Source organism: Ictidomys tridecemlineatus, chromosome 8 (assembly GCF_052094955.1).
Source record: "Ictidomys tridecemlineatus isolate mIctTri1 chromosome 8, mIctTri1.hap1, whole genome shotgun sequence".
Classification (NCBI taxonomy): Eukaryota; Metazoa; Chordata; class Mammalia; order Rodentia; family Sciuridae; genus Ictidomys; species Ictidomys tridecemlineatus.
In genome coordinates this window covers 41,585,650-41,612,731 of record NC_135484.1, presented here as the reverse complement: position 1 = coordinate 41,612,731, position 27,082 = coordinate 41,585,650, and the positions used below count along the sequence as shown (strand labels likewise).

Sequence of the window (27,082 nt, the reverse complement as noted above, 5' to 3'; positions counted from 1 at the left end):
ACTCACCCACCTCAAACTCACACACCTTGGTCAACATTAAACAAACTTGCACTGTCTATACTTCTCCCCCAACTTTTATTTACTATAATTTTATTTTAGAAAGTGTGGTAGGTCTTTGGTTGAAACATTTACTAAAATCAGCAGTTTTTATCTGTAAGGAGTAACTCCAAGAGGTAGCATTCATGTCTCTAATGCTATTTTATCTTTTTCTGGTCAGCAAATTTAAGCCAGGACTTGATCCTGACCTGGCTACTCCTCTTTGCCTCCTCTTGCCTCACTTTCACCAGCTTCTTTTCCAACCTCCTCCCGCCTTTCCTTCTTCCCCTCCCCTTCCTTCTAGCCCCTCCTCCTAGTTGAGTCAGTGGCTTGAAACTTTTTAAAAGCTCTGTGCTCCAAGTTAGAAAAAAGCTTTTACGAGGTATCAGCACTTTTCTTTCATTGGGGGGAAGGTGTGAGGAAAGTACCAAACAGCAGCAGACTTTTAAACTTTAAATAGCCAGGTCTGAGTGCCTGAACTTGCCTTTTCATTTTACTTCATCCTCCACGGAGTTCAACCACTTGGAGTGCCTACTTCACTTCTTTAAGTGAAAGAGTAAGTTAAAGAAAAAACCACTTTACCTATTAGTTTCTTTTTCTCCTAGTAAAACTTTCTATAGTTTTTAAGTGTCTAAAATGTAAATTTGATTTATGTTTTGAAATGAAATGAGCTTGTGACTATCTATAGTCAATGCTAAAATTCAATGTAGGGAGTTTATATTTTTAGTTGTTTCAAAAGTTTCTTGTGGATGTGTAACCGACGTGATTCTGCAATCTGCATTTGGGGTAAAATTGGGAGTTCATAACCCACTTCAATCTAATGTATGAAATATGATATGTCAAGAGCTTTGTAATGTTGTGAACAACCAATAAAAAAAAAGAAAAAAAAAGTTTTCTGTTGATAATGCAAAAGGTAAAAGTTTTCATTGACTTGTTTAAGAATAGATGGGCAATCACAGTGACCAAGGTAGTGACATGAAAACTGAAAATAGGTTATTATGGCTGGGATTGGGCTACAAGCAAAGATTTTTTTTAAATGGTTGAAAGAATAGGTCATAGTGTAGTTACTTTTGGAAGATAGAGCCTATTTGATGGGTTGAATATGGATTATATTAATTGTGTGTACATATGAATATAATCAAAGGGAATAGCTGCTGTGGTGTAAGTGGAGAGAGATAGTCAGAGAGACATTTACTACCAGAGACAAGGGGCCCTTAATAGCAAAGCTAAAAGAAAAGCATTAGGAGAGTTTACCTTGGAGGGTTTCAGGCTTAAGAATTTTGATTTTAATATATTAGAAACACATAAATCTGGTTGCAGAAGTCGATGCCTACAATCCCAATGGCTCTGGAGGCTAAGGCAGGAGGATCTTAAGTCTGAGGCCACCCTCAGCAACCTAGTAGGACCCTATCTCAAAAATTTTTAAAAGTGGGAATAAAGATAAGTGATAAAATGTCCCAGGCTCCAATCCCCTAGATGGAAGAAAAGAAGAAAGGAAGGAAGGAAGGAAGGAAGGAAGGAAGGAAGGAAGGAAGGAAGGAAGGAAGGAGTACTTTTGATTTGCTTTTCTCTAATTGATAGAGATAATGAACTTTTTAAATTTATTTGTTGATTGATTGTATATCACCTTCTGAGAATTGTGTGTTCAGGTTCTTGGCCCATTTATTGATTGGGTTATTTGTTTTTTTGATTGTTTAGCTTTTTGAGTTCTTTATATACCTTAGAGATTCGTGCTCTATCTGATTTTCAAGTGGTAAATATTTGCTCCCAAGTTGTAGACTTTCTATTCACCTCACTCATTGTTTCTTTTGCTGAGAAGCATTTTAGTTTGAATCCATCCCATTTATTGATTCTTGATTTTAATTCTTGCACTATAGGAGTCTTATTAAGGAAATAGGGGTCTAATCTGATATGATGAACATTTGGCCCTACTTTTTCTTCTATTAGATACAGGATCTCTGGTTTAATTCTTAGGTCCTAGATACACTTTGATTTGAGTTTTTTACATGGTGAGAGATGTGGGATTAATTTCATTATGTTGCATGTGGATTTCCAGTTTTCCCTGCACCATTTGTTAAAGAAGCTATCTTTTCTCCAATGTATGTTTTTGGTGTCTTTGTCTAATATAAGATAACTGTAACTGTGTGGATTAGTTTCTGTGTCCTCTATTTTGTACCATTGGTTTACCAGTCTGTTTTGGTGCCAATACCATGCTGTTTTTGTTACTATTGCTCTATAGTATAGTTTAAGTTCTGGTATAGTGATGCCACCTGCTTCACTCTTCTTGCTAAGGATTGCTTTATTTTTAAGAAATTTCCTTTGGATTAAAAAGATTGAATCACTGTGCTCTCAGTGAGGGGCAGATGAAGATGCAGGGAGTGACAAGGAGCCCTGGTGCCAAGAGTAACTTCAGCACCCACTGCCCAGAGAATAACTAATATTAGTGCTCAACCCCTTTGAATTGTTAGATGCACTGTCTGTTCTGCTTCTCTGAAATTTCCCTCACTCTTAAATATTTTGAATAGGAAAAAACATAAAATAAAATGCAGGTAAGCACTCTTTGCTTCTCTATAATCTTACTTCAGAATCACTTGGGACATTTGTTCAAAAAAATAACAAAAAATTAAAAGCTAAAATCCCGGGCCCCACCCTCCAGAAGTCTAGCTTCATCCAACTGGTGAGGGCCAGGAATGTTATGTGCCAAATGATTGTCATGCAGTTCAGAAGCCACTGTGAAGGGAGAAGGTCCTTAGGGAGATCACACTGGGTGACTGTGGCTTTGAGCAGCTAGTCTAAGGGGCCATAAAGAGCAAATGAAAATGCAACCTAACATGGCATACAGAAGGCATGGTGTTATCCAGCTGCTGTCAAGATCTGCTACTACTAGCTAAGGGTGGTGGCCGCACCTGTAAATCCAGCTCAACTATACCTGAAGCTGAAGCAGAATCCGAAGTTCAAGAATAGCCTGATAACCTTATTAAGATTCCCATCTCACCCAAAAAAAGAGATCTCCTAATGAGAACTGTACACAACCCCTTAGATCATGATCTACAAATAAAACTGCATCATAGGAATGCAGAGGTATAGGCATGAATATACAGCATATGTTCAGCTGTCCAGACTCCTGAATGAAATAAGGAATGGTGTGACTCCTGGTGAATATTCTTGCAATATACCAGTGCTAGGGCTTCTGTAAACATAAGCATACTTTTCCCTTATAATGAAAGAACATTAATGTTTCAATTAAGACTTGGAAAAATTAAAATATTAAATCAGGGTTAGGGGATGGAATTAGTTGAAAGAATACTTGGTTCCTGGCCAAGTGAACAGCTACCATTAAAAAGTTTGCTGTTTTTGTTACCTCCTTGGGAGTTGCAAGATAAACCATCACATGAAATATTAGATGGTTTCTATGATAGTGGTAATGACAGGTGTCTACATGTTACAGAATACAAGGTGTCCAATTGAATAATTCGTATCTTATTCATATGAAAGACTATAATTCATTAATATAAATGACTACTGTCTGGTGTTTAAGGAAAAGACAATTTTGCAATTAAATTGCTGGTGTATTTTAAAGGAACAATTACCCCGTGAACCAGTTCACACACTGTAGCATTGTGGAATCTCAGAATTATGTGAAAGTCAAATTTCATTTTCCATAGAATGTGAAAAACCTCAAGAGTAAACTGCCACAGGCATCTACACAATCATTTTACTTTGAATAATGATGAGATACTGCTAAAATGAAAACTTCTGTTGTGCCCAGCTGTATTTCTAACAATGTTAGTTTGCCTTGAGATCTATTGTTCTACGAATGTGATGTTTGCAAACAGCTTATCATTTTACACTTAATTGTTTTTGTGATTTCCCCCCCCCCAAGAATTACAATATCTGAACAAAAGCAGATGATACTGGCAAAATATTGTAATTCTTTACAAACAGAATTAGAGCCAATTTACACATCATCACATAGAAACTCTCTATTGATATGGCTCCAAAAATTCTGTTGTATTTGTTTGACCCTCGTGGCCTGTACTTCTTCACTACCAGTCTAGTATTTTCTGCTAAATTGTAGGCTTTTTCTTTTACATTCTCTCACCATAATCTGACCATCAAGATTAAATTACTCCTCTCACTTCAAGCCTTCCCTTGGCTGTTTAACCCTTTGTTGACCTGACAAGCTTTTGTTCTTGTCTGACTACTCTTTGTACATGAATTTCACTCTCTGGTTTGCCACATCAGAACACAAAACGGCCCTTCCTAAAAGTAGAAGGAAAGCTCCCTCTTTTATGATCATTGGGAAAGCATTATTTCTGTAACCTACACGCCCACCTTGCACTTATATTTCCTCAATCCCTGGGCTGTCATATTATCAGATACCCATCTACTACTAGCTGGTATATAATTTGGCTTTATGGATCTCCCATCTCTTCTTTGTTTCATCCAGGAAACCCTGGGTCAGATTTTCAGATTTCCATTTCATTTTTTCATGATCTCCATAACTATGACATACAAGCATTAGAAAGAAATGTAATATTGGATGGTGAGGGGAAAACACCCCTGTATTTCATTTACTTCTTATTTACAGGAGAATATGACTCCAAGTTCAAAACCAGATGAGAAACCCCTTTATATTCAGATAGCGAACACATTTGTAAGAAGCCTACATAATTCTACTTTAGTTGCACTAGTCAATTCATTATTACTGAATGCTTGGAATGTCTTTGTTTTGCTTGTTTTTCATTATTAAATAATATTTGTCTACTTTATTCACTTCTAAACCTTCCAATCACTACTCTGCTGAAAATTAACCAATCTTCTCTGTGGTAGCCTGACACATGTCATATTTTCTCATGTTTCAGCACTTGTTAGATTGGCCATATGAAAGCATGGAAACTTTTCTGGCTTTAGTGCAGTCTTACTGTTTACTATTCTTATATCTTTTTTGTTTGTTTTTTGAAATGGGTTCTTGCTATGCTGACCAGGCTGGTTTCAAATTGGAGGTCCTCCGACCTCAGCCTCCTGAGTAGCTGATATTTCAGGTGTGATATTTATATAATTTAAATGCCATTGCAATGTATTAAAGGGCTTTGACTTAAGGATGATAAGTCTTCTGGCTGTATAAGTGGCTTATCTTACAGCCATTCAGCTTTATCTTTATTCACTTCAGAGTCTATAAGGTATGGAGACAAACTGACAGATTGATTTTTTTTTCTGGTATTCAGGGTTGAACCCAAAGTCACTTTATCTCTATCTCACATCCCAAAGTTTTAGAACTTTGCTTAGTTACTGAGGCTGGCTTCAAGTTTGAGATCCTCCTGCCTCAGCCTCCCAAGTCACTGGAATTACAAGCATGTACCACGATACCACGATGCCTGGCCAAATTGAACTTTTACCTAGAAATGTTATGCACATTTAGTTTTTGGTTTTGAAAGTAGGTTCCTGTTTATAATGAGATACTGTCCAAATGGTGTATTTCAGCATAACATTTTTTTTTTTTTGGTAAAAGACAGACTTGAAATATATGTTACTGCATAAGGAGAGAGAAAAGTATAAATAACCATGATACAGACTATGCACTAATTACTCTTATTGTACCATCAAGAGACATTGCAGAGTAAAATTAGGAATAAAATGATTCATCCTAGCATCAAAGTTTGGGGATTAGGTTGTGCGTGTGTGTGTGTGTGTGTGTGTGTGTGTGTGTGTGTGTGTGTGTTTTCCTGGGTATTCTTGCCTGAGTTCTTAGGTACCTATATTTTGAAAAACACATCAGCATTTTGCTTAGGCATGCATCCAGACACAAGCCTATGAGGCAACAACTGTCCTTATTTATCAATCAAATAAGCAGAGGCACTTAGCACAGACAGCTTCTCAGGTTACTTGACAGTTTGGTGGTTGAGCAAGTAATACATCTTCTGCAAGTTAAGATGGCAGTTCAGCCTCTGTACATAGAATCTGTTGCTTCTGGGATCAAACTTTATCTAAAATAAATAAATAAATAAGTATGAGACTCTGGGAGTGGAAATGTGATTGGAAGAGCTTACACTTGGCTTTTGTTTTTGTTTTGTTTTTGATGGAGGCTAGAAACGAAACAATTTGTAATATTTTAGCTGTCAGCTGGAAAAGAAGACACCGTCTCTTAAGCTGGTCATTTGTATTATACTCATTGAATTGCCTCTTGGTTTTTTTCAGAAGGTGTCCAGGCATCATGGCTGACTGGAGTTTCTTAAGCAAACTCCTTGACAAGGTCCAAGGCCACTCCAATTCTGGAGGGAAGGTGTGGTTGTATGTTCTCTTCATTTTTCGAATCCTGATACTGAAGACAGCAATTGAGTCAGTTTGGGGTGATGAGCAGTCTGCCTTTAGGTGTAACACCCAACAACCTGGTTGTGAAAACGTCTGCTACGACAAGTCTTTCCCAATCTCTCATGTGCGCTTCTGGGTCCTACAGATCATATTTGTGTCCACACCCCCACTTTTGTACCTGGCTCATGTGATCTATGTGATGCACAAAGAAGAGAAACCGAACAAGAAACTTGACGAGACTGATGAGTACAAGGTAGAAAAGCAGAAGAAGGATATTGAAATAGAGGACAAGTGTGTCATTACGGAGAAAGATCAAGTGAAAATGGAAGGAAGTCTGAAGATCTCCTACATCATCAGTATCTTCTTCAAGTGTGTCTTTGAGGTAGCCTTCTTGCTGATCCAGTGGTACATCTATGGATTCAGCTTGAGTGCTGTCTACACTTGCAAAAGAGAGCCCTGCCCACATCAAGTGGACTGCTTCCTCTCTCGCCCCACAGAGAAAACCATCTTCATCATCTTCATGCTGGTGGTGTCCTTGGTGTCTCTTGCCTTAAATATCATTGAACTATTCTGTTCCTACTTCGACAGACCCTCAATGTATTCCCAGTTGAAAAAATGCTCCTCACCAACTGCTCCCCGGTCACCTACGTTTCCTCCTGTGGAAAAGACAGTCACTGGTGACAGAAACAATTCTTCATACCCCATTTGTAACAAGCAAGCAAGTGGACAAAACAAGGCTAATGATAGCACAGAACAAAACCCAATGGGGCAGGCAGGAAGCACCTTCTTTAACTCCCACAACCAGACTTTTTATTTCCCCAATGACAACTCAAATTCTAAAGAAATCACTGCTGGACATGACCCACAGCCACCAACCAGAGTGGACTAGGAACCTTCAAGCAGAGCCAGTGGCCACGCTAGCAGCCGACCTTGGCCTAGTGGCTTGAAGGTCTAGATACAGGCTTGAGCATCAAAATTTCACTCGATTGTGGAGAAGAAAAACGTGCTATAGAAAGGGCACCCTAGGTGTTAATTTTGCTCCAGTTGGAGGTGGTACTCAACAGCCTTAGTCATGAGGCTTAGAAAATAACAAAGACTTTAGAATGTAGGTTCATCAGGGGGTGTCTGGGATTGGTGGGTAGAGAGGGAGGGGATAAGGGAGGTACACGTGGATATTTAACGTAGTGAATTCAAAGAACTTAATTGCTAAAGCAGAGTTGCATTAGGCAATACATAGGTAAGGGCTTTTTCTCCCTGACCTACACCCCTAAGGATGGTTCTGTGTATGTGAAAGAGTGGGTGATCATTGTGGCTAAATATTTTTTAAATTTTTGTTGTACCAAGAAACTAAAATTGCTTTGGCCAGGATAAATACTTCCTGAATATTGTATTTCTTTGCAATAAGAAAAAGACAGAGATTGTTCTTATGTCTCTGCTAAAACATTCCATTGTTAAAATTTGCACTTTGAAGGTAAACTTTCAATCCTCCAGATGTCAAAGGACTTGTGCTACCACTTTTTTTTTTTTTTAATTCTTGGTAGCAACTGAAAGTTCAGACAGGCCCACAGAAAAAGGCGTTCCATGCATTTGCCATGAATTTGCAACTCAGCCGGTTCCAGGAATATTTTTTTTTTTTGCATCCACTTTCATCATATCATTGCCATCACTTTTCTTCATTCCTCAACTACTATTCACATTCCTTTAATGGTTTCTGTAAACATTTTTAAAACAGTTGGGATGTCACTTAGCATTTTCTTTGATTTAGTGTCAGGGAAGCAAGCCATGCTCAATATTTAACAATCACTTGTATGTGTATGTGTGTTTAAGAGTGTGTTTAATTTCTCATGTATTGGTACAAGCAGATTCACCAGCTTAAACTCACAAACACAGATTTGAAAATAATGCAAAATCCATGAGAAAGGTTCAAATTTGAACCTTTCTCATGGATTTTGTGGTGTGGGCAATATGGTGTCTACATTATATAATTCCTGCTGTGCAAATAAAGCACATTTTTTTTCCTAAAATGTTTTTCCCCTTCCCCATGTCTTCTATTATGCATTCTAGTTTTGTTAATTATTATTTTTTTTCTTTCTCTTTTTTTAGAATGTAGCAGTAATGCTATTACTGAAATGAATGATTTCCTTTTTCAACTGATGGTTGAATGATAGAATAGTACTGTAAACAGGCTTTAGTCATCAATGTGAGAGAATCAGAAGAAATGCTTAGAGTGGACTATTAAGTGTGCCTAAACGAATTTTGCAGAAACTGGTATTCTTGATTATTGTCTTATTTAATACACATTAATTCAGAACTTGTATTCTCTTATGAGGTTTAAAGTCTTTTGGAGTGACCAGCAACTTTGATGTTTGCACTAAGATTTTGTTTGCAATGCAAGAGATGTTGAAAGAGGTTCAGTAGTGCACATGTAACTAATTTATTTGAACTATATGCTGAAGAAATTTACCAGTTTCTTCAAAGCCTTTTTAAACTCATCACACATGATTGGTGAAAATGCTGAATATCATACTTTTCTTCTTGCATATCAGCTACATAAAGTTTTATACAATAAAAATACTAATTTGTTGGACATTCCATGTTAAACAACTGTCGTGTTTAGCTTCATTGCATTGATCTGGTTCATCAGATATTGTGTTCTGGAGAGTGTTCTTTATTCAGTAAAGTTTTAATTTAGTATAAAGACAGCCAGTATATTCAGTACTATCAAAGACTTCTCTTAGTTATGAGAATTTGGGCAAAGGGGCTGGGGATGTGGCCTAAGGGTAGAATACTTGCCTTGCTTGCACCAGGCCCTGAGTTGGACCCCCAACACTACAAAAAAATATATATATATCAGAATTGGGGTTAAACAAAATTCGCATTCTCTGGGATCTTTAAAAGAACAGTATTCCTCCATCAGCTATGATCAGTACAACATTAATTGTGAACATTTTTGGATATTTACCTGAGAGGATAAATTATATAAGAACTTAACTTGGGATGCAACTTTTTTGTTGGGAGGTAAGGGCAATGCTAAGGATGGAAAACAAGACTACATTTTAAGCATGGACTCTACTACTGAGTTACACTACCAGGTGGACACAAATTTAATGAATGTGTATTAGTATTTAAAATAGAGTAGTCATATGTAATAATAAAATACAAAAACTTAAGGATGCTGAAATTTTAAAGTTATATAGCAATCAAAAAGAAGTTCAGTTTGAGTGTAATTCAAGCCAGCAGCAAAATAATAAAATAGACATTGGAAATTTTATTACAAGATTTTGTGAGAGTATAGAAAGTAAGATTTAAAAAATATCCAAGAAAAAATCATTGAAAAGTAGCAGAGTAATTCTGGGCAATTGATAACATAGTTTTACTAAGTTGTTAACATTCATTACCTGCCATAAAACAAATTTGTGATTTAATAATTCAATGGAGCACATATATTTTAAGAATTTGGTTTTTTTCTTCCTTTGAAGTATGGGGGATAGAACCCAGAGGCACTCTACTACCAAGCTACATCTGCAGCCCTTTTTATTTTTCATTTTGAGATAGGATCTCACTAAGTTGCTGAGGCTGGCCTTGAATTTTTGATCCTTCTGTCCTTCCAAGTCACTGGGATTACAGGCATGTGCAACCTCACATGGCTAAATTTAGTAATTTCAAAGTAACCTTGCTCAGTTCAGTTGTTTCTTTACTATGCTTAGATGAGAAAAGTTTATGTGACTTTTCTAAATTCAGAGAATTAACTCATGACCAGTATCCCAGTCTATTATTTGATAAAGGTAATATCAATATTTTTTTACTTCATTTGACCAGTGAGAGATGTGTGTGTGTGTGTGTGTGTGTGTGTGTGTGTGTGTGTATTTGCATTTACCATGGGGAATGGTGGATTAAATGTATGTATGTTTTCTATACTGATGCTGTCTAAGATGTGGTTGGACAATGATAGGCTGCTGAGTGATACAGTGGTAGGGTAGAGGCATGAAATGCATCATGAGGAGAAGGGAGCAAGTTCATCTTTCAGAAATAGGTCATCCTCAAGATTTCCCAACTGTAGGCTTTTCACTATTTAAAAAAGTACATGCATATGTATATGTGTGTATATTAAGGATACTCATGTATGTATATATGTGTATAAAAATACCTATTAAAAATGTATACATATGCCTGTAATCCCAGCAGCTCAGAAGGCTGAGACAGGATGATTGCAATTTCAAAGCCAGCCTTAGCAACACAGCAAGGCCCTGTCTAAAAGCTAAAAGGGCTGAATGTGGCTCAGTGGTTAACCCATGGGTTCAATTCCTGGTACCAAAAAACAAACAAAAATATGTTTGTGTGTTTGTGCATACAGTTTAGTGGTAGAGTCTAAAATGCCCTGGTTTCAATCCCCAGCACCACACACACACACACACACACACAAATTATATATATGTATATATATAATATTATTATATTAAAGGTATATGTATTATTACATATGTACATTATATATTATATAAATTATGTGTATGATAATACATATATGTTTAGCATGTGTTCAGAATTTTTATACATGTTCAATCACAGTTCCGATAAGAATCATACAATGTGAATCTTTCCAAAAGCTATAAAAGTTATGTTCAATTCTTCACTTTGCTTATCTTAATTGGCTGGCTACTTTTACCAACTAAATATTAAATTGAACTGTCTGTATTTTAAAATTATGGGAAAGTTAAACAGTTTCAGTCTAAAAATAATTATTAAACATTTTTTGCATAAGATTTAATTTTTTTAAAATTGGATATTTTGAATCTTCTGGAAACTAGAATAGTAGGATTTCCTGTGATGATGAGTGTTTTATGCTATTTATTAAATATAGAAGCCACTAACCACAGGTGGCTATGAAATTGTAAAGAAATAAATTGCTTTTTCTTTCACTTTAATTTAAATGCCCACATTTGGCTAGTGGATACTGAATTGGACAGCATAGTGTTAGAGTCTAGTGAAATACTTTTTGTAACATTGGGTGGAAATGGAGGACAAGATGTCAGGATATTTATGTTGGAAAAAAAAGAAAAAAAACCCTGGAAACTTCAAAGTCCTTTTCAGTCTTATAATTATTTTTTTATTTAATTTTTTAATGTCTGGATCCTGTGGCATTTCAGGATGCTTTCCTTTAAAGTCTATAGTCTATAAATGAATGTCCCACAAAGCAAAGGAAGCCTCCTTAAAGTACTTGCTACAGGGCTAGGATTATAGCTCAGAGGTAGGGCACTTGCCTAGCACATATGTGGCCCTGGATTCAATTTCTGACACTACAAAAACAAACAAAAAAGTGTAACAGTGCATTAGTTTTTTTGTTTGGTTTTGGATTTTTATTTTGATGTTTTGTTGTTGTTGTTGTTTTTTTTAACAATATTGGGGATTGAACCTAGAGCCTCATGCATGTTAGGCAAACACTTTCCAACTGAGCTACATCCTCAGCCCACAACTAGCATCTATATAGCAATTTGTAAAAGTTTCATCCCTGACATTCAAACCTTCCTAAAAATAGTGGCAGCCTGGCTGGAGATGTAGCTGAGAGTTAGAGTGTTTGTCTAGCATGAGAGGCCCCAGAATTGATCCCCAGTGCTGTTGGGGAAAAAAAATGTTTTTCATTTAAAAAATGCAGACCAGCTTTTGTATATTTAATACCTCCTAATGGTTTCTGATTTTTTTTCCTCTAACACCTTCCTATCATAATGTTTCTCTTTATCACCATCAGGCACAGAGTTGTGGAGATTTTAACCATTATACCTCAGATTTAAGTATTTTTGTTGTTTTAAATAAATACACAGTGGTGCATGCCTATAATCCCAGTGACTTGGGAGACTGAGGAAGGAGGATTGCAGGTTCAAGGCCAGCAAGACCCTATTTCAAAATAAAAAGGGACTGAGGTGTGATCAGTAGAAGAGGACCTCTGAGTTCAATCCTCAGTACCACAAAAAATAAATACATATGTAAACATTCTCATCAACAGCCTTCCATTTGCATTATGGAATAAGTGATTCATCTTAGTTGAAGCAAAGTAACATTTCATGAATCTTCTCAATCTTCTCTTTTGTTAGGGTAATGAAACCAATCATTCCCCTTCCTTTTTTTGATATGGGGGATTCTACCCTTTTGCTTTATCTGTTTTCCTCACATTAGAGGGCCTGTTCCTGTTCAGAACCTCTTGTTCTAAAGGCTTTTCCTGAGGGACTGTCCCTATGCTGTTGACAGCTGGCTGCTGCTTCTTGCTAAGTCTTCACCTACTCCCTACCCCATGAAGGACTGGTTGCTGATGCTACTTATAAAGCGGAGTTGTTTGTATTTTCACAGAGAACAAAGGAAGACCTGAGGAGGCTCCAGAATCTATCTTTATGATAGATCTTTATGATTGTGATCAAAAAGAAAGAATCCTACCTTTTGGATTAGACATGCAAAGGTGCCATGGCTGGGGCTAATTATGGAGCAGACTTTGGCACCCCAGTCAATATCAATAAACTCATCTTTCTTGCCAGATGGGATCCACAAGACAGATTTTGATTTCCACGGGGGTCTTTTCCACATTGTTTAGAAAAGGAAACCTGAGTTTAACTCAAGTGGCAAGAAAAAAATATAGCAGAGATTTTCATTTTTCTTAACTTCTTTTTTGTAAATATGTAATTTTAAGTATACACTACACCAGTTTAGTAAAAATCTTCCACAAGCCTTTCTACAAAATTTTTTTAAAAATTATGAATATTGTTAAGTATCTTCAATTATGATGAATGAAATATATCATATACATGTTGATGAGCCAGTCATTGAAAATGCTTATCTTGGTATCATCTTGGGATGGGGACTTTTTTTCAGAATATGTATCAGAACAGATAGTATCCTCCATGCCTTCAACTTAACAAATGAGCATATTCCATAAAATAAAATGTGAAGCTGTTTTTTAACCAAAAAAATAATAATAATAAAAAAATAAAAGTAAATAGCAAGTCTTTTTAGATTGTTCTTTGCTTTGAAAAATTCAAGTCAGATTTATTTATTTGATACTGGGGATTGAACTAAGGCTCTTAAACAATGAGCCACATCCCCACTCATTTTTAAATTTTTTTTTTTTTTGAGACAAGGTTTTGCTAAACTGCTGAGGGTGGCTTTGAATTTGCAATCCTCCTGCCTCAGCTTCACAACCCACTGGGATTAGAGTGTGTGTTTCAGATATGCAGGGATATTAATTAATCCTGAACCTAGTTAATTAAAATTTAAACTACAAAACTTCCCCACAAAAATCTAAAGTAACCTTAAGCCCAAATCATCAAGGAATGGTTACAATTGAGGTTAACTCAAAGAACTTTAGGTGGTGAGGGTAAAATGTCAAGATGTATCAAAACAGGATTTATGGTAAACTCCAGTGGAGTCACCATAAATCAGGCCCTGGATTCAATTCACATTACTGATTAAAAAAAAAAAAAAAACTAACTCTAACAGAACTTTACCTGTTGCATTATATTCTGTATATTTGAAATATCTGATAATTTATACTTTTATAAATTAGAATTTTAAAAGGAAAAAAGCAGATACAATAAATTATAACATGAATTAAGTTATCTATTCTTGTTTAGAGCTTTCAATCCTATTTATTCCCTAATTTCTCTCACTCAATGTTTTTTTGATTAGCGAGAGCTTAAGACATACTTTAGCTTTCACATTTTGTTCACAACTGAATTTTAGCTCTATAATTCCTTTCCTACTCTAAATAGACAACTGAAGCTAAACTGGATTAAATGAGATAAGCTTATATCAAATTTCTTCCCTTCTTTTTCTTACATTTAGAACAGTTTTTGTTGTTGTTGTTAGATTATGTTTTCTTATTCATGGCATCAAAGACTTCTGTTTGCTATGCATATACATTGACACCTTACATTCTACTCCTCCAAATATTTTCCTTTTAATAAATAAGTACAAAGTGAAATATTTCAATAATAACTCTGGATTAATATACCACATATATAACCTTTTGATTAAAGTTTGCCACTGGGAACCGTTTAAAAAAGTATTGAATTTTTATCTTTACTTAGGTCCTTACTTGTCTGGAGGACTTGCATTGCTTTATAATTAAAGAGTATGAGAACTGCTAGTGATACTTGTCAAAACTCCAAACATAGCAAATGTGGAAGCAAGTGTGCCACTTGGCATTGGACCAGTGATTTTCAGCCAGTATAAAGTGAAACTCTGCCTGTAAACTTATGTTCCTATGTGATAATTGCCGATTATGTTTGAGAGAACAGCTAAGAAGCTTTACTACTCTATGACAAGTAACTGAATTACAGAAAAATATGAGTGTAGGAATCTATCTTTATAAAACGGTTCCAAATTTATAAGAAGAAAAAGAAATAGTTCTGGCAGAAAAGAGAAAAATGTAATTTCCTGGTTATCAAATCAAAGGATTCATAGCTTTTGTTTGTTTACCAGCAGCATGTCTGTTTTGGAAATAAATTAGTAAAAGAAAAAAATTTTCTCTTGTGATTTCCTGACAGTCCAACAGGGCTAAGCACAAAGGTATGGGTGACCAAGATAACCTGATGATCCACACAGGTATTTAGTTGGCTTCTCGTTTTACATTTCAAAAATATTTTTAACAGCCTGCTTGATTAAAATGCAGGCAGTGTTTTATTGCATTAAGCCTGTAAATGTTATCATGAATTTTAAAAAAATGAATGTCTTCAGCTTTTCCCCCCAATCCCAGGACTTCTGGGAAATTTCCAACACTTGTACATAAACTGTTGCTTCTTGAAAAGTGTACATAGAACTCAGATAATCAATAACAATGTGTTCTGTAATAAAAGGAAATTTCAAGGAAAAATGATGCAAGTAGATGAGAATTTTGCAAGAAAAGGGTGCCTGAAAAAATTGTTGCTGCGCTAAATAACACTTGGTTTTGTGTTCATTCGTACCCACTACATGTCTAAAAGATGCTGCATAAAACAAATCTTGTGTCCTTTCTTGTTATTTTTGGTATCCCCCCCACCCACCCATAAACACAACCATATGTCAGGGCAAAGCTCTGGGGATAGTTTGGACATGGTGTTCTAACTTTTATTTTTACCACTCATTACCATTTATAGCAAGCAACATGCATTTTTCATCAATGATCAGATTTTGCATATTTTTAATTGCTTGTGGGCTAAAAATTTGAAAAGCAGAATACTTTTCCTATCACGCTTTTCAGTACACTTAATGTCAAACATGAATCTGTTGAGACTCAATAGGGATTTTCTTTTCTTTTCTCCCTTTCTTTCTTCATTTTTTTTTCTTTATTTTTTGGTCCTAGGAAGTTTTGAAGCTGGCAGCAGCACAGGTAGGCTGAAATTGACTATGTTAAGAAACCAAGTGTTATTTATTCACGTTGTGATCTTGAGCAAGATGTATATACTTTGATCCTGTCCCCCACTGTAAACAAAAATAAAAATCCATTCCTGCAAGATGGTGTGGTGATTAAATGAGGTATGAGTGAAGAGCTCAGGGACATGAAGTAAGCCCTTGATAAATGGGAGGCTGTAGGTAATGGTTACAATTTCTCTCAAGGGAAATGAACAAAGGAAAGTCATCCTGCCAGGAAAAAAAAAATCCAGTTAACAGTAAAATTCTGAATGTCAAAACATTACCTCTGCGCTTTCTACTTCTACAAAAATTTTAGGAAGGAAAACAAGGATACACCAGTTCACATAGTGAGAAGGTCATGGAAAACAAACCTAATCATCTGACACTACATTACACAATACATAAGGATTAGGAAAGAAGGACATTAAAAGGAAATAAGGTTAGAAGCACTGTAAATAAATCTAGTTCCTATAATGGATAGATACAGACAGGAAGTGGCCTTCAGAACTCTAAGAATTTACAGATTAAAATCAACCTATGAACGAGGCCCAGTGGCCCATGGTGATGCACATGTCTATACTCCCAGCTGCTTGGGAGACTGAGGCAGGATTATTTGAAGCCAAGAGTTGGAGACCAACCTGGGCAGCACAGGGAGACTCTGTCTTTAAATCAAGCAACAAACAGACAAAAGAGTTTGGATGGATTCAGGTCAGAACCACAGATTTGCAGCCCTCCATTGTCATAAAAAGTAATCCAACAGCAACTGAGCTCCCATTCAGAAATGTGCAGTCTTAATGCACAGCAATGAGAAAACACAATGGCCCAATCTATTTCTCATTATAAATGTACACAGTGCTTTTCTTGGTTTTTATATATTTGCCTTATATTTGAAAGCAACATTAGGTCTGCCTTCTAGAAAAGCAATCTTCTCTTGGTACATTGACATTTGCCCTGCCAAAATTTAGAACTATACCTTGGCTTGCACTGATTTTACTAGGATAATACTGTGTTGTGACACCTTTTCTGGATTGTCAAGATGAACTCTAGGGAATACCCCTCATCTACATAGTGGCAATGGCTGCAAATGCTCCCCCTCCTTTTTTCCTTCTTGCCCTTAACACTTACCTTCCTCTGCTTCATTCTTTATTTTCTCTTTCCTTTCTTCTCTTTCTCCATTTTTCTTCCTCCTCCTTTTCTTTTCCTTTCTTCTTCCTTATTTCTTTTCTCTCTCACTTTCTTTTTTTTTCTTTTCTTTTAGTTATAAAAGCAACACCTTGTTGCTATAAAAATGTAAATGAAGGTAGAAGTATATATAAAAAGCAAAGCCTCCTTTCAACCCTAGCCCTGTAGATAGCCAAGTTATTTGCAGATACTACTTAAAATTAAATTAAGAGAGCTAGGTATAGTACCACCCATCTCTTATAATCTCCAAGAATTTTGCTGAGGGAAGATTAAGATCATTACCAGAAACTTCTAATTCACCTGCACTCAGCATTTCCTAATCATTTTCCGCCTAGATAGCTGCTTAATATGGAGCTGTAATTAAAAAACAAGATAAATATCAATATGTCAAACTGTATCAGCGTGATGAAGAAGTAGCTCAGGTTGCCTAACTTTGATGCTATTCTTTCCTAATAAATGTTAGTAGTCCACATAGAGCATGCCTCTTTTCTAAGCAATATTTATTCATTTATTTTGTGGTGCTAGTGATAAAACCTAGGGCCTCTTGCATGCTAGACAAATGCTCTATCACTGAGCTAAACCTCCAGTCCTAAATAATTTTGTTTAACATTATAAAATAAATGAATATTCACTATGGAAAAATTGAAACAAACTTTAAAATGAACAAAAAAAAGGAAGAAAAATTCTGTTCAATCCCCAAATTCAAAGGAATAACAGAGTACCTAGTTTTTGTCTCAATATCTTTAAATCTATAACTTTTTGCCTTAATATTAAAAGTATAGTGCACACCTGTAATCCCAGCACCTCAGCAGGCTGAGGTAGGAGGACCATAAGTTCAAAACCAGCCTTGGCAATTTAATAAGGCCCCAAGAAAATTAGCAAGACCCTGTCTCAAAATAAAAAAATAAAGAGGGCTGGGGATGTGCCTCAGTGGTTAAATCCCCCTGGGCTCAATTCCTGCTACAAAAAAATAAAAAAAAGAAAAACTGGGACATAGGGCACAAAGTGGCACTCACCTGTAATTCCAGCCACTGGGGAGACTTTGGCAAGAGGATTGCAAGTTCCAGGCAGCTCAGGCAATTTATAGAGTTCCTGTCTCAAAATAAAAAGTGCTGGGGATGTAGGTCAGTGGTAAAGTACCTCTGTGTTCAATTTCTAATCTGGAAAAATCTATAGTACTGGTAGCTTTTATTTGAAAATCTATGTTTTGGGTTTTTTTGGTTTTTTTTTTTTTTTTCTGGTACCAGGTATCAAACCCAGAGCCTTGAATTTTCCAATAGGCAAGCACTTTACCACCAAGCTACCTCCACAGCACTGTGGGTTAAAATGTTAAAACATTTAATTATGTTTACACACACACACACACACACACACACACAGTGTTGTGGATGAACCTTTATTTTATTTATTTATATGTGGTGCTGAGGACCAAATCCAGTGCCTTAAACATGTTAAGCACATGTTCTGCCACTGAGCTACAGCCTCAGCCCCAAAATTTATGATTTTGGTATGGAATTTCTTAGATTTTTTTTTGGGGGGGGGGGGTGGGAGGCGTGGTGGTAGGTACTGGAGATTAAATCCAGGGTTACTCTACCACTGAGCCAAATCACCATCCCTTTTTATTTTTATATTTTAAGACAGAGGCTTGCCAAGGTGCCCAGGCTGTTCTTGAACATGTGATCCTCCTACTTCAGCCTCTCAAGTTTCTGGGATTATAGGTGTGTGCCTCTGAACCTAAATGGAATTTCTTAGATTTTTATAGCCCCAAATTTTGATCTTTTGGGCTGGGGGTGTGGCTCAAGCAGTAGCGCACTGTTCAGGGCGTTGGGTTCAATCCTCAGTACCACATAAAAATAAAATAAAAAATGTGTCCACCGAAAAACTAAAAAATAAATATTTTTTTAAAATTCTCTCTCTCTCTCACTTAAAAAAAATTTTTTTTGATCTTTACTTCAAGATTAGAAGGCTTTATTTTCCCCCCCAAGAGTTTTGGTATTCAGCTACAATTTTGTTCTAGCTGTTCATATGTTCTTTTGTTTTTATTTGACTCTTTATTACCCTTGCATCTCTGGAGTACTGTGTAGTTAAGTCATACATTGTTTTATTTTATTTATTTTTTCCTCAGCAGTTCGACAATTGCTTCAGTATATTATTTTCTCATCAAATAAGATCTTGTTGATCTTATGAAATCAAACAAGGCCAGCTGATGGCATGATGAATAACAGATTTACCAAGTTGTCAGACAACAAGAGCAAATAAAAGGTGAAGTCAATGTGTTGGGTAGCTGGGAGATGCCTACCTGGGAAGCTAGGGAGGAGATTGTGTAGGGGGTGAGTGGGTTGTGAATGGGAACAATCTCCTCTGTAATCATGGTGCTCTAAGAGAGAGAGCAGGAGCTGTATGGTAGGCCATTGAACCAGATGCAACAGTTTTCAAACTACCTGCCATGTAGGTATTCCATGAACTTTCTTAGAAAAGGATGAAGAATTAGATTATTGCCCTTTCCTCTGTCTTCTACCTGATAAAATTCCTTCCTTCCTTTCTTTGTTTTGATGTGAGTTTTTTTTTTTTTTAACAAATGACTCCCGTGCTTCTTAAATTTTTTTTGAACCTAGGGGCGCTTAACCACTGATTCATATCCCCAGCCCCTTTTATTTTTTATTTTGAGACACAGTCTCACTAAGTTGCTTAGAGTCTTGCTAAATTACTGAGGCTGGCTTTGAACTTGTGGTCCTCCTGCCTTAGCTTCCCAAGTAGCTGGAGTCACAGGTATGTGCCACCATGCCTGGCATCTATTATTTGAATTTTTGATGGCTGCCATTCTAACTGGAATGATATGAAACCTCTGTAGTTTTGATTTGCACTTCCCCGATTGCTAAAGATGTCGAACATTTTTTTCATGTATTAGTTGGTTAATTGTATCTCTTCTTTTGAGAAGAGTCTGTTTAGGTCATTTGCCCGTTTATTGCTTGGGTTGTTGGGTTTTTTTTTGTTTGTTTGTTTGTTTGTTTTGTTTTGTTTTTGGTGGTTAGTTTCTTGAGTTCTTTATATGTTCTGGATATTAATCATCTGTCAAAAGAATACATAACAAAGATTTTCTCACATGTTGTAGGTTCTCTCTTAATGTTTTCGGTTTTTTCCCGTGCTTTGCATAATTCTTTTAACTCTATGTCATCCTATTTATTAATTCCAGAACTTTAAGAGTCCTATTGAGGAATCTATGTGTGGGAATGTTTTAAAGACACTTCTTTTAAATTAACATGGCATTATCTCACCTAATAAAACTAACAACTCCTTCTTCTTTCTTTCCTTTTTTTTTTTTTAATAGTAGAGATTGAGCCCAGGGACATATACTGAGCTACAAACCTAATCTTTATTATTATTATTATTATTTGAGACAGAGTCTGGCTAATTTCCCAGGCTGGACTTGAATTTACAATCCTCCTACCTCAGCCTCCTGAATAGCTGGGATTATAGGTCTATGCCGCCACACTTTGAACAATACTTTCTTGTGTCAACTAATCTTCCATATTCAGACTTTCCTGATAGCTCAGGAGTATCTGTTTATAATTAGTTTGTATCTGAGCTGAAGTAAGTCATATGTTGAGTTTTGTTGAGTCTATTTGACAATCTCTTCTTGAAAGAACACTCACAGAATCCACACAAAGTCCAAAGACCACACCACACACCAGAATGTCACACAAGAGATTTATTTTGTCAATAACAGGAGGCATACCAACAAGGCTATTCCTCTGAGGACAGCAGCAGCCTGTTGGCACTCACAGAGCAACTTTATAACCCAAAAGAGGAATCTCATAACCTGCCTAGGAGTTTAAGCTTGGGTAGGATTGATAGCAGGCACATGTTCTTATGGGAAGTTAAGCAGCTTTGCCTCAGAATCGAATCTTTGGAACCTCTAGATAAAATGTCTCCCAAACTAAAATGGTGAATCTGATGCCAATATTCCTCTCTTTTTGTTTTCCTAGATTCCGGGGTTGGGGACAACAGTCTTTCTTCTGTAGCTTCTTCCAACTGGTTAGGGGCAAAGAACCTCATTCCTGTAAAGGGGGTCATGGAGGGTTCTAGGTGAGGGTAGAGACTCTGGAGTTGGAGGAGTAGACCCATGAGTCGTAGGTCTTTGTTTTGGGTGTCAGGGGCTAGTAATCTTTGTAGTAGCCTCTTCTGACAGGAAAGTCTTCTTTAGGAATCCGAGGGGAGCTTCGGAGGGTTGACAGTCAAGGTTTTGAAGATGTACAAAGAAAGAGGACAAGTGAGGGTTGCCCTATAATGAGATGGGAGTTGTGAATCCAGTGTGGAATGCCCTTGTGTTTGGCCATGGAAAGGTGGTTAAGGTTACCCTGAATGGTCCCTTCCATTCTGAGGTTAGTGAAAGAAAGGAGGTATGGTGGGGAGAGAAGAGGAGTAGGTCTCCTGGAGTTCAGAAGTGGTTCAGAAAGGGAGCCACATGCAGCTTCATTGAGAGGGCAAGCCAAAAGAGAATAGTTGGGAATCCAAGAGTGGAGGAATCCTGCCATCCCCCCAAAGGAGAGGACTTCCTCTTTCATGATGGGAGACAGTAGGGAAGAAATTAAATTTTCTCTATCAGTGGTGATTGCCTTATGAGTTGGTGTAATGAGAAGACCCAGATTAGTAACTTGGGAAGCAGATAGCTGAATCTTTGAGGGGGAAACCCGATATCCATGGTGAGCCAGGAATTTGAGGAGGATGTTGGTGTTAGTGAGACTGATCTGTAATGAGAGGCTACAAAGGAAGACATCATCTACATACTGAATAAATTTAGACTGGGAGAGTGAGAGGGAAAATAGATCCCTAGAAAGGGCTTGGCCAAATAGATAGGGACTGTCTCTAAGTCTTTGGGGTAGGGCAATCCAAGTTAAATGGGTAGAAATATGAGTGTCTGGGTCTGTCCAGGTGAAGGCAAAAATGTCCTGGGATTGGGGATGTAAGGGAATGGAGAATAAGGCATCTTTTAAGTCCCAAACTGAAAAATAAGTGGTGTGTGAGGGAATGGTGGAGAGGAGGGTATATGGGTTGGGAACTACTGGGTGAACGGGGATTACAACCATAAGATGAAGAGGTGAAGATCCTATACGGAATCTATAGGGTCCATTTGGTTTCAAGACTGCTAGGATGGGTGTGTTAATAGGGGAGTTCGTTTGGTATACGAGGCCTTTTCAGAGAAGATCAGAGATTAAAGATTTGAGATCCCTGAGGCTCTGGAGGGAAAGCAGGTATTGGGGTTGTGCTGGGAAATAGGTGGGGTCCTTGAAATGTGTTATAAATGGAGGGTGGTAGGCAGCTATGGTGGGGTTTTGGAGATCCCAGATAGAGGAATCAAGCTCCGATGCAGGTAAGGGGGGGTCCACGGAATTTGTCTGGAGTACTAGCAGGAGGGGGATCGAAGGTAAGCTGGAGTTGAGATGAGAGTCGAAAGCGAAGATAACAGAAGCTCCAACGTTGGCTAGGAGATCCCTGCCTAAGAAACGAACTGGGCAGCAGGGAATCATCAGGAAGGAATGGGAAAGGGATGGAGTATACAGTGAAGAAAAGGAGTTTGGATAGGCTGGTAAGGTGTTCCTTCTACCCCAACAATAGAGGGAGCTTGATCCTTCCATCTGGGACCTCCAAAACCCCACCATAGCTGCCCACCACCCTCCCTTGATAATACAACTCAACGACCCCACCTATTTCCCAGTACAACCCCAATACCTGCTTTTCCTCCAGGGCTTCAAGGGTCTCAAACCTTTAATGTCTGATCTTCTCTGCAAAGGCCTCCTACACCAAATGAACTCCCCTTTTAACACACCCATTCTAGCAGTCTTGAAACCAAGTGGACCTTATAGAGGACCCTAACAATAGAAGAACAAGAAAGAGAAGTAGGTCCTCAAAACTCCTTTAGGACCAAGTCTGTGCCTCCAGTGTCCAAGAGGAAAGAGATGGGCCTACCCACTACCACAATGGTTATCCTGGGCTCCCCAAGAAGTGAAGGTAGTGGTCAGTTAAGGGGATCCGGGGCCTCCTCAATCATTCATTGCCAGACCATGTGTTTGAAAGTTATCAGAGCTGGATGGCCTTGCACTTCTTGGTGTGCGAGGACAGTCGGCAGCCCAGTGTCCTTATCAATAGCATGTGGGACATGTTCCAGGAGGCTTCCAGGGATTCGAGCACACTGGCCCAATGACCTGTTTGACCACATTTGAAGCAAGGACCAGAGTGTCCCCCTGGCTGCTTCCTAGGGAGTGGGGATGCCTCAGTGCCAGTGGTCGGAGCAGGTTGAAAGGCCTTGGCCAGCTTCTGGTATTTTTGTTTATGGACCTTCTCATCTCCCCCATTAAACACCTTAAAAGCCACTGCCAGAACCTCGGCTTGAGGAGTCAGGAGTCCCTTCTCTAAGCATTTGAGTTTAGCCCTAATGTTGGGGAAGCTCTGGGAGAAGAAGTAGGTCATTAGTAATTGTCTTCCATCTGGGGTTTCAGGATATAGACTGGTGCACCCTAAAAGGACCTTTGTAAGATGGTCCAAGAATATTGAGGGGTTTTCATTTTTGTCCTGAATAACTTCTTGGGGTTTCTCATAGTTAATAGACTTAATGGCCAATTGTCTTAGTCCTGCCATGAGGCAGGTAATAAATTGGTTCTTACTAGTGATCCCTCCAGGCAAATTGTAATCCCAGGAGGGATCACGATCAGGGACTGCCTCAGTGCCAACTGGGTAAGTAGGGGAGGTTTGGTGGACCTTGTTGGCATAGTTTCTGGCCTGCTCCCAAACTCACCTGTGTTCCTCAGGTAGGAGGGAGTTAGATAGGATCATATGGACGTCATGGAAAGTTAGATCATATGATTAGGTTAGGTACTGGATTTCCTTAATGTACCTTGAAGGATTGGAGGTGAAGGACCCTAGCCTTCTTTCAATTGGGGAGATTCACTGGAGGAGAAAGGGATGTGCAACTGAATAATTCCCTCTGATCCTGCTTGAGGAGTTAGGGGTCCCTTCTCTAAGCATTTGAGTCACAAATGGGAAGCAGAGGGGTGGGCTGGGTAGAGGGGTCATTCGAGAGTGAGAGCGAGTAGTGGGTGGGCTGATAGTAGGTGAGGGAGGTCCTGAAGGAGTCAGAGCGGAAGCTGGAGAACAGTGAAATGGGGAGGACATTTGTCACCAGGGTCAAAGTCTGGGGTTTCGGGAGGATCCTGAGGTCAAGAAGAGAGTTTCAAGAGCCAGCAGAACCTGGGTCCTAGAGCAGGAAGAGCAGAGGGAGCATTTGGAATGAAGGAAAGAGAAGGCATGAAGATAGGGGATCCCTTTCCATTTCCCAAAAGTTCCCTCAAAATATTAAGATCTAGAGTGCCATTAAGCTGCCATTTGAAATCATTGTCTAAGGTATAGAGGAGCCAATTTGGTTGCAGAGATAAATTAGTTTTCAGGCCTTTAAGTCAGGAGTAAGGCAGAGGGAGTCTGAATTTGTTAAAAGGCAACCCAAGGGGGTGTGTCCAAGAGGATGGCAGAGGTGACTGCACTGGTGAGAGAGAGAGGGGGAGAGGGACCCATCCCCTGCTGGACATTCAACGGTCACTTCCTGGGACCCACATTTCGCTTGAGTGGACCGAAGGCAGGGGAACTTACCCGAATCACCTGGTGGTGGATGAGAAATGGAAGGTGGGTTCCTGGTGAGGGCGGCCTAGGACTGCGTACAGATTTCCAAAGCAGCTCAGCTCCCCAAAGAGAGAGCCACGTCAATGGAAGAGCCCATCTGAGTCACAGCACCAGTGAATGAGCACTCGCAGAGTCCATGCAAAGTCCAAAGACAACATCACACAAGAGATTTATTTTGTCAGTAACAGGAGGCGTACCCACAAAGCTGTTCCTCCAAGGAGAGCAGCAGCCCGTTGGCACCCACAGAGCAGCTTTACAGCCCACAAGAGGAATCTCATAAACTGCTTAGGAGTTTAAGCTGGGGTGGGGTTGATAGCAGGCACATGTTCTTAAGGGGAGTTAAGCAGCTTTGCCTCAAAATCAAAACTTTGGAACCTCTGGATAAAGTGGCTCCCAACCTAAAATGGTGACTCTGATGCCAATGCTTTTCATCCTTTCTATGACATTGATTTTATTTGTTCAACACGATTTTTTGAATTATCCATCTGTTTCTCATTCATTTTTGATGGTTCCTATATTTTAATTTACATATGTAGAGTCAGTTGTGGTCCACTTACTCTGTTTTATTGAACTGTGTCTAATGTTATAATGGACTTGTTAAAGTTATTTTAATTTCAAAATAGATTTTATTATCTAGAAGGGCATTTAGAACTAGATCTATTACTTGAAAATCTGTTTTTATTAAATGTTCTTATTCATTCTTACAGATGTTACCTTAGATCCTTTCAGGTTTAAAAGGAAAAAAAATGCTTCTAAATCTAGAAGTTTGAGTCACAAGCTCTCACTAGCTATAAAAAACTTAAATAAGCCAATAATTTCTTTCTTTCTTTCTTTCTTTTTTTTCTTTGTTTTTTTTTTTTTTTTTTTTTTTGTACCAAGGATTGAACCCAGGGGTATCTGAGCTATATCCCCAGTTCATTTTTATTTTTTATTTTGAGTCAGGGTCTCAATTTATTGCTTAGGACCACAATAAATTGCTGATGCTGGCTTTGAACTCATCATTCTCCAATCTCAGCCTCAAAAGCCAGTGGGATTACAGCCTTGTGCCACCATGCCCAGCATAAACTGATAATTTCTAGTGTAATGTATTGTTTTAAGCCCTCCTCACACCAAAAGTTTCTGAAAACTGCTGGGTGTAGTGGCCCATGCTTGTAATCCCAGCAACTCCAGAGGTTGAGCCAGGAAGTTCACAAGTTCCAGGCCAGCCTCAGCAACTTAGTGAGGCCCTACGAAGCTTAGCCAGAGCCTGTCTCAAAATAAAAAAAATAAATAAAACATGTGGCTCAGTAGTTAAGTGCCAGGGGTTCAATCCCTACTATCACATCTCCCCACCAATCTAAAGTTTCTGAAAACATCCAAAAATCAAGTCTTCTCAACATCTTAATGTATTTCAAAAGTTAAATTAAAGAAACAATTTTATAGTGAGGCCTCTGGACATAATGCAAAAGGAGTGAAGAGCTATGAAGAAGAATTGGGCGTCTCTGGTTTGAAAATCACATGAGAACATTTTTCTGTACGGGTTTCTGAACTGAGTACAGGGGAAAAGTGAGAAGATGGTAACCTAGAGCTAAAAATGCTTATGACCTCAAGGTAAGAGTTCAAAAACATTTTACAGATTTAGTAATTTTGATCAAGAAGGAGCAGACCAGGAAGGAAAGATGAGGAATTAAGTGTATGCATTTTCATTCATGCCCTAAAAAACAATTGCCTTGAGATCCAGCCCTATTGCAGAGAACTTCAGATGAGCAATTATTTTAGTCTTATCCTCTATCTTGATATACTAAATCCATGATACACTGATATCTGTACATATTGTGAGGATGAGATTTCTGGCTTTTGCAACTTGCTTAACTTGTTTATGATGAGAGATTTTGACATCTGGGAATGCTTAGGAGTAACTGGCTGGTTTCTCAACACAGGGCTGCAGGACAATGTGTATCAAGGTGAAAAGTAAATTAAAGATAAATTAGCTAGATTTTCTGAAGATACTAAAATGTGGGATCCCAAAGTATGACTGTCAGAAGCACAATTAACCCTATTCTTAGTAGATAACTTCCTGCATTTTGTTAGTTCAGGTAAATTAACAAGATGAATATAGGCTATCTGATCATCAGATAATTTTTGAGTTTTTTTCCCAGACAAGAATAAGAACTTGCTCAATAGAACCTGTCATTTTAGTTAGTAGCTCACAAGGCCTGTTTCCCGTACTTTAATTTACCAAGAATTGGAACTTCTCAGATCACAAACGTGATAATGCAAATATCTTCTGGGTGTCATGACTGATTGCTCATCATCTTTCCAGTCCACTCATTCTTCTAGCACCAAACACCTGGAGAATGGTACATCTTGACATCTAGGTGGGAGGTAGCGGTGGTGGTTAGGTGTGGTCTCTTTTTTATCACTTATTTTCTTTCTTCTCATTTCACCTTTTGTATTCTCTAACAATGACAATGATTTTAGCAGGCACACCTGTAATCCCAGCAACTCCAGAGACTGAGAGAGGAGG

At 38.0% G+C, this 27,082-nt stretch overlaps 1 protein-coding gene across 1 annotated transcript; it reads left to right on the top strand.

Moving 5' to 3' along the window:
* The first annotated feature begins 6,250 nt into the window (after nt 1-6,250).
* Nucleotides 6,251-8,239, top strand: LOC101978423 (gap junction alpha-1 protein). Its single transcript, XM_078018581.1, has one exon. It carries the CDS (start codon nt 6,251-6,253, stop codon nt 7,235-7,237), a length of 987 nt encoding a protein of 328 aa, XP_077874707.1. The 3' UTR covers nt 7,238-8,239.
* Nucleotides 8,240-27,082: the final 18,843 nt, after the last annotated feature.

Excerpts from the sequence above, each read along its gene's own strand:
- LOC101978423 (XM_078018581.1), top strand. The coding sequence starts at position 6,251 with ATGGCTGACTGGAGTTTCTTAAGCAAACTCCTTGACAAGGTCCAAGGC.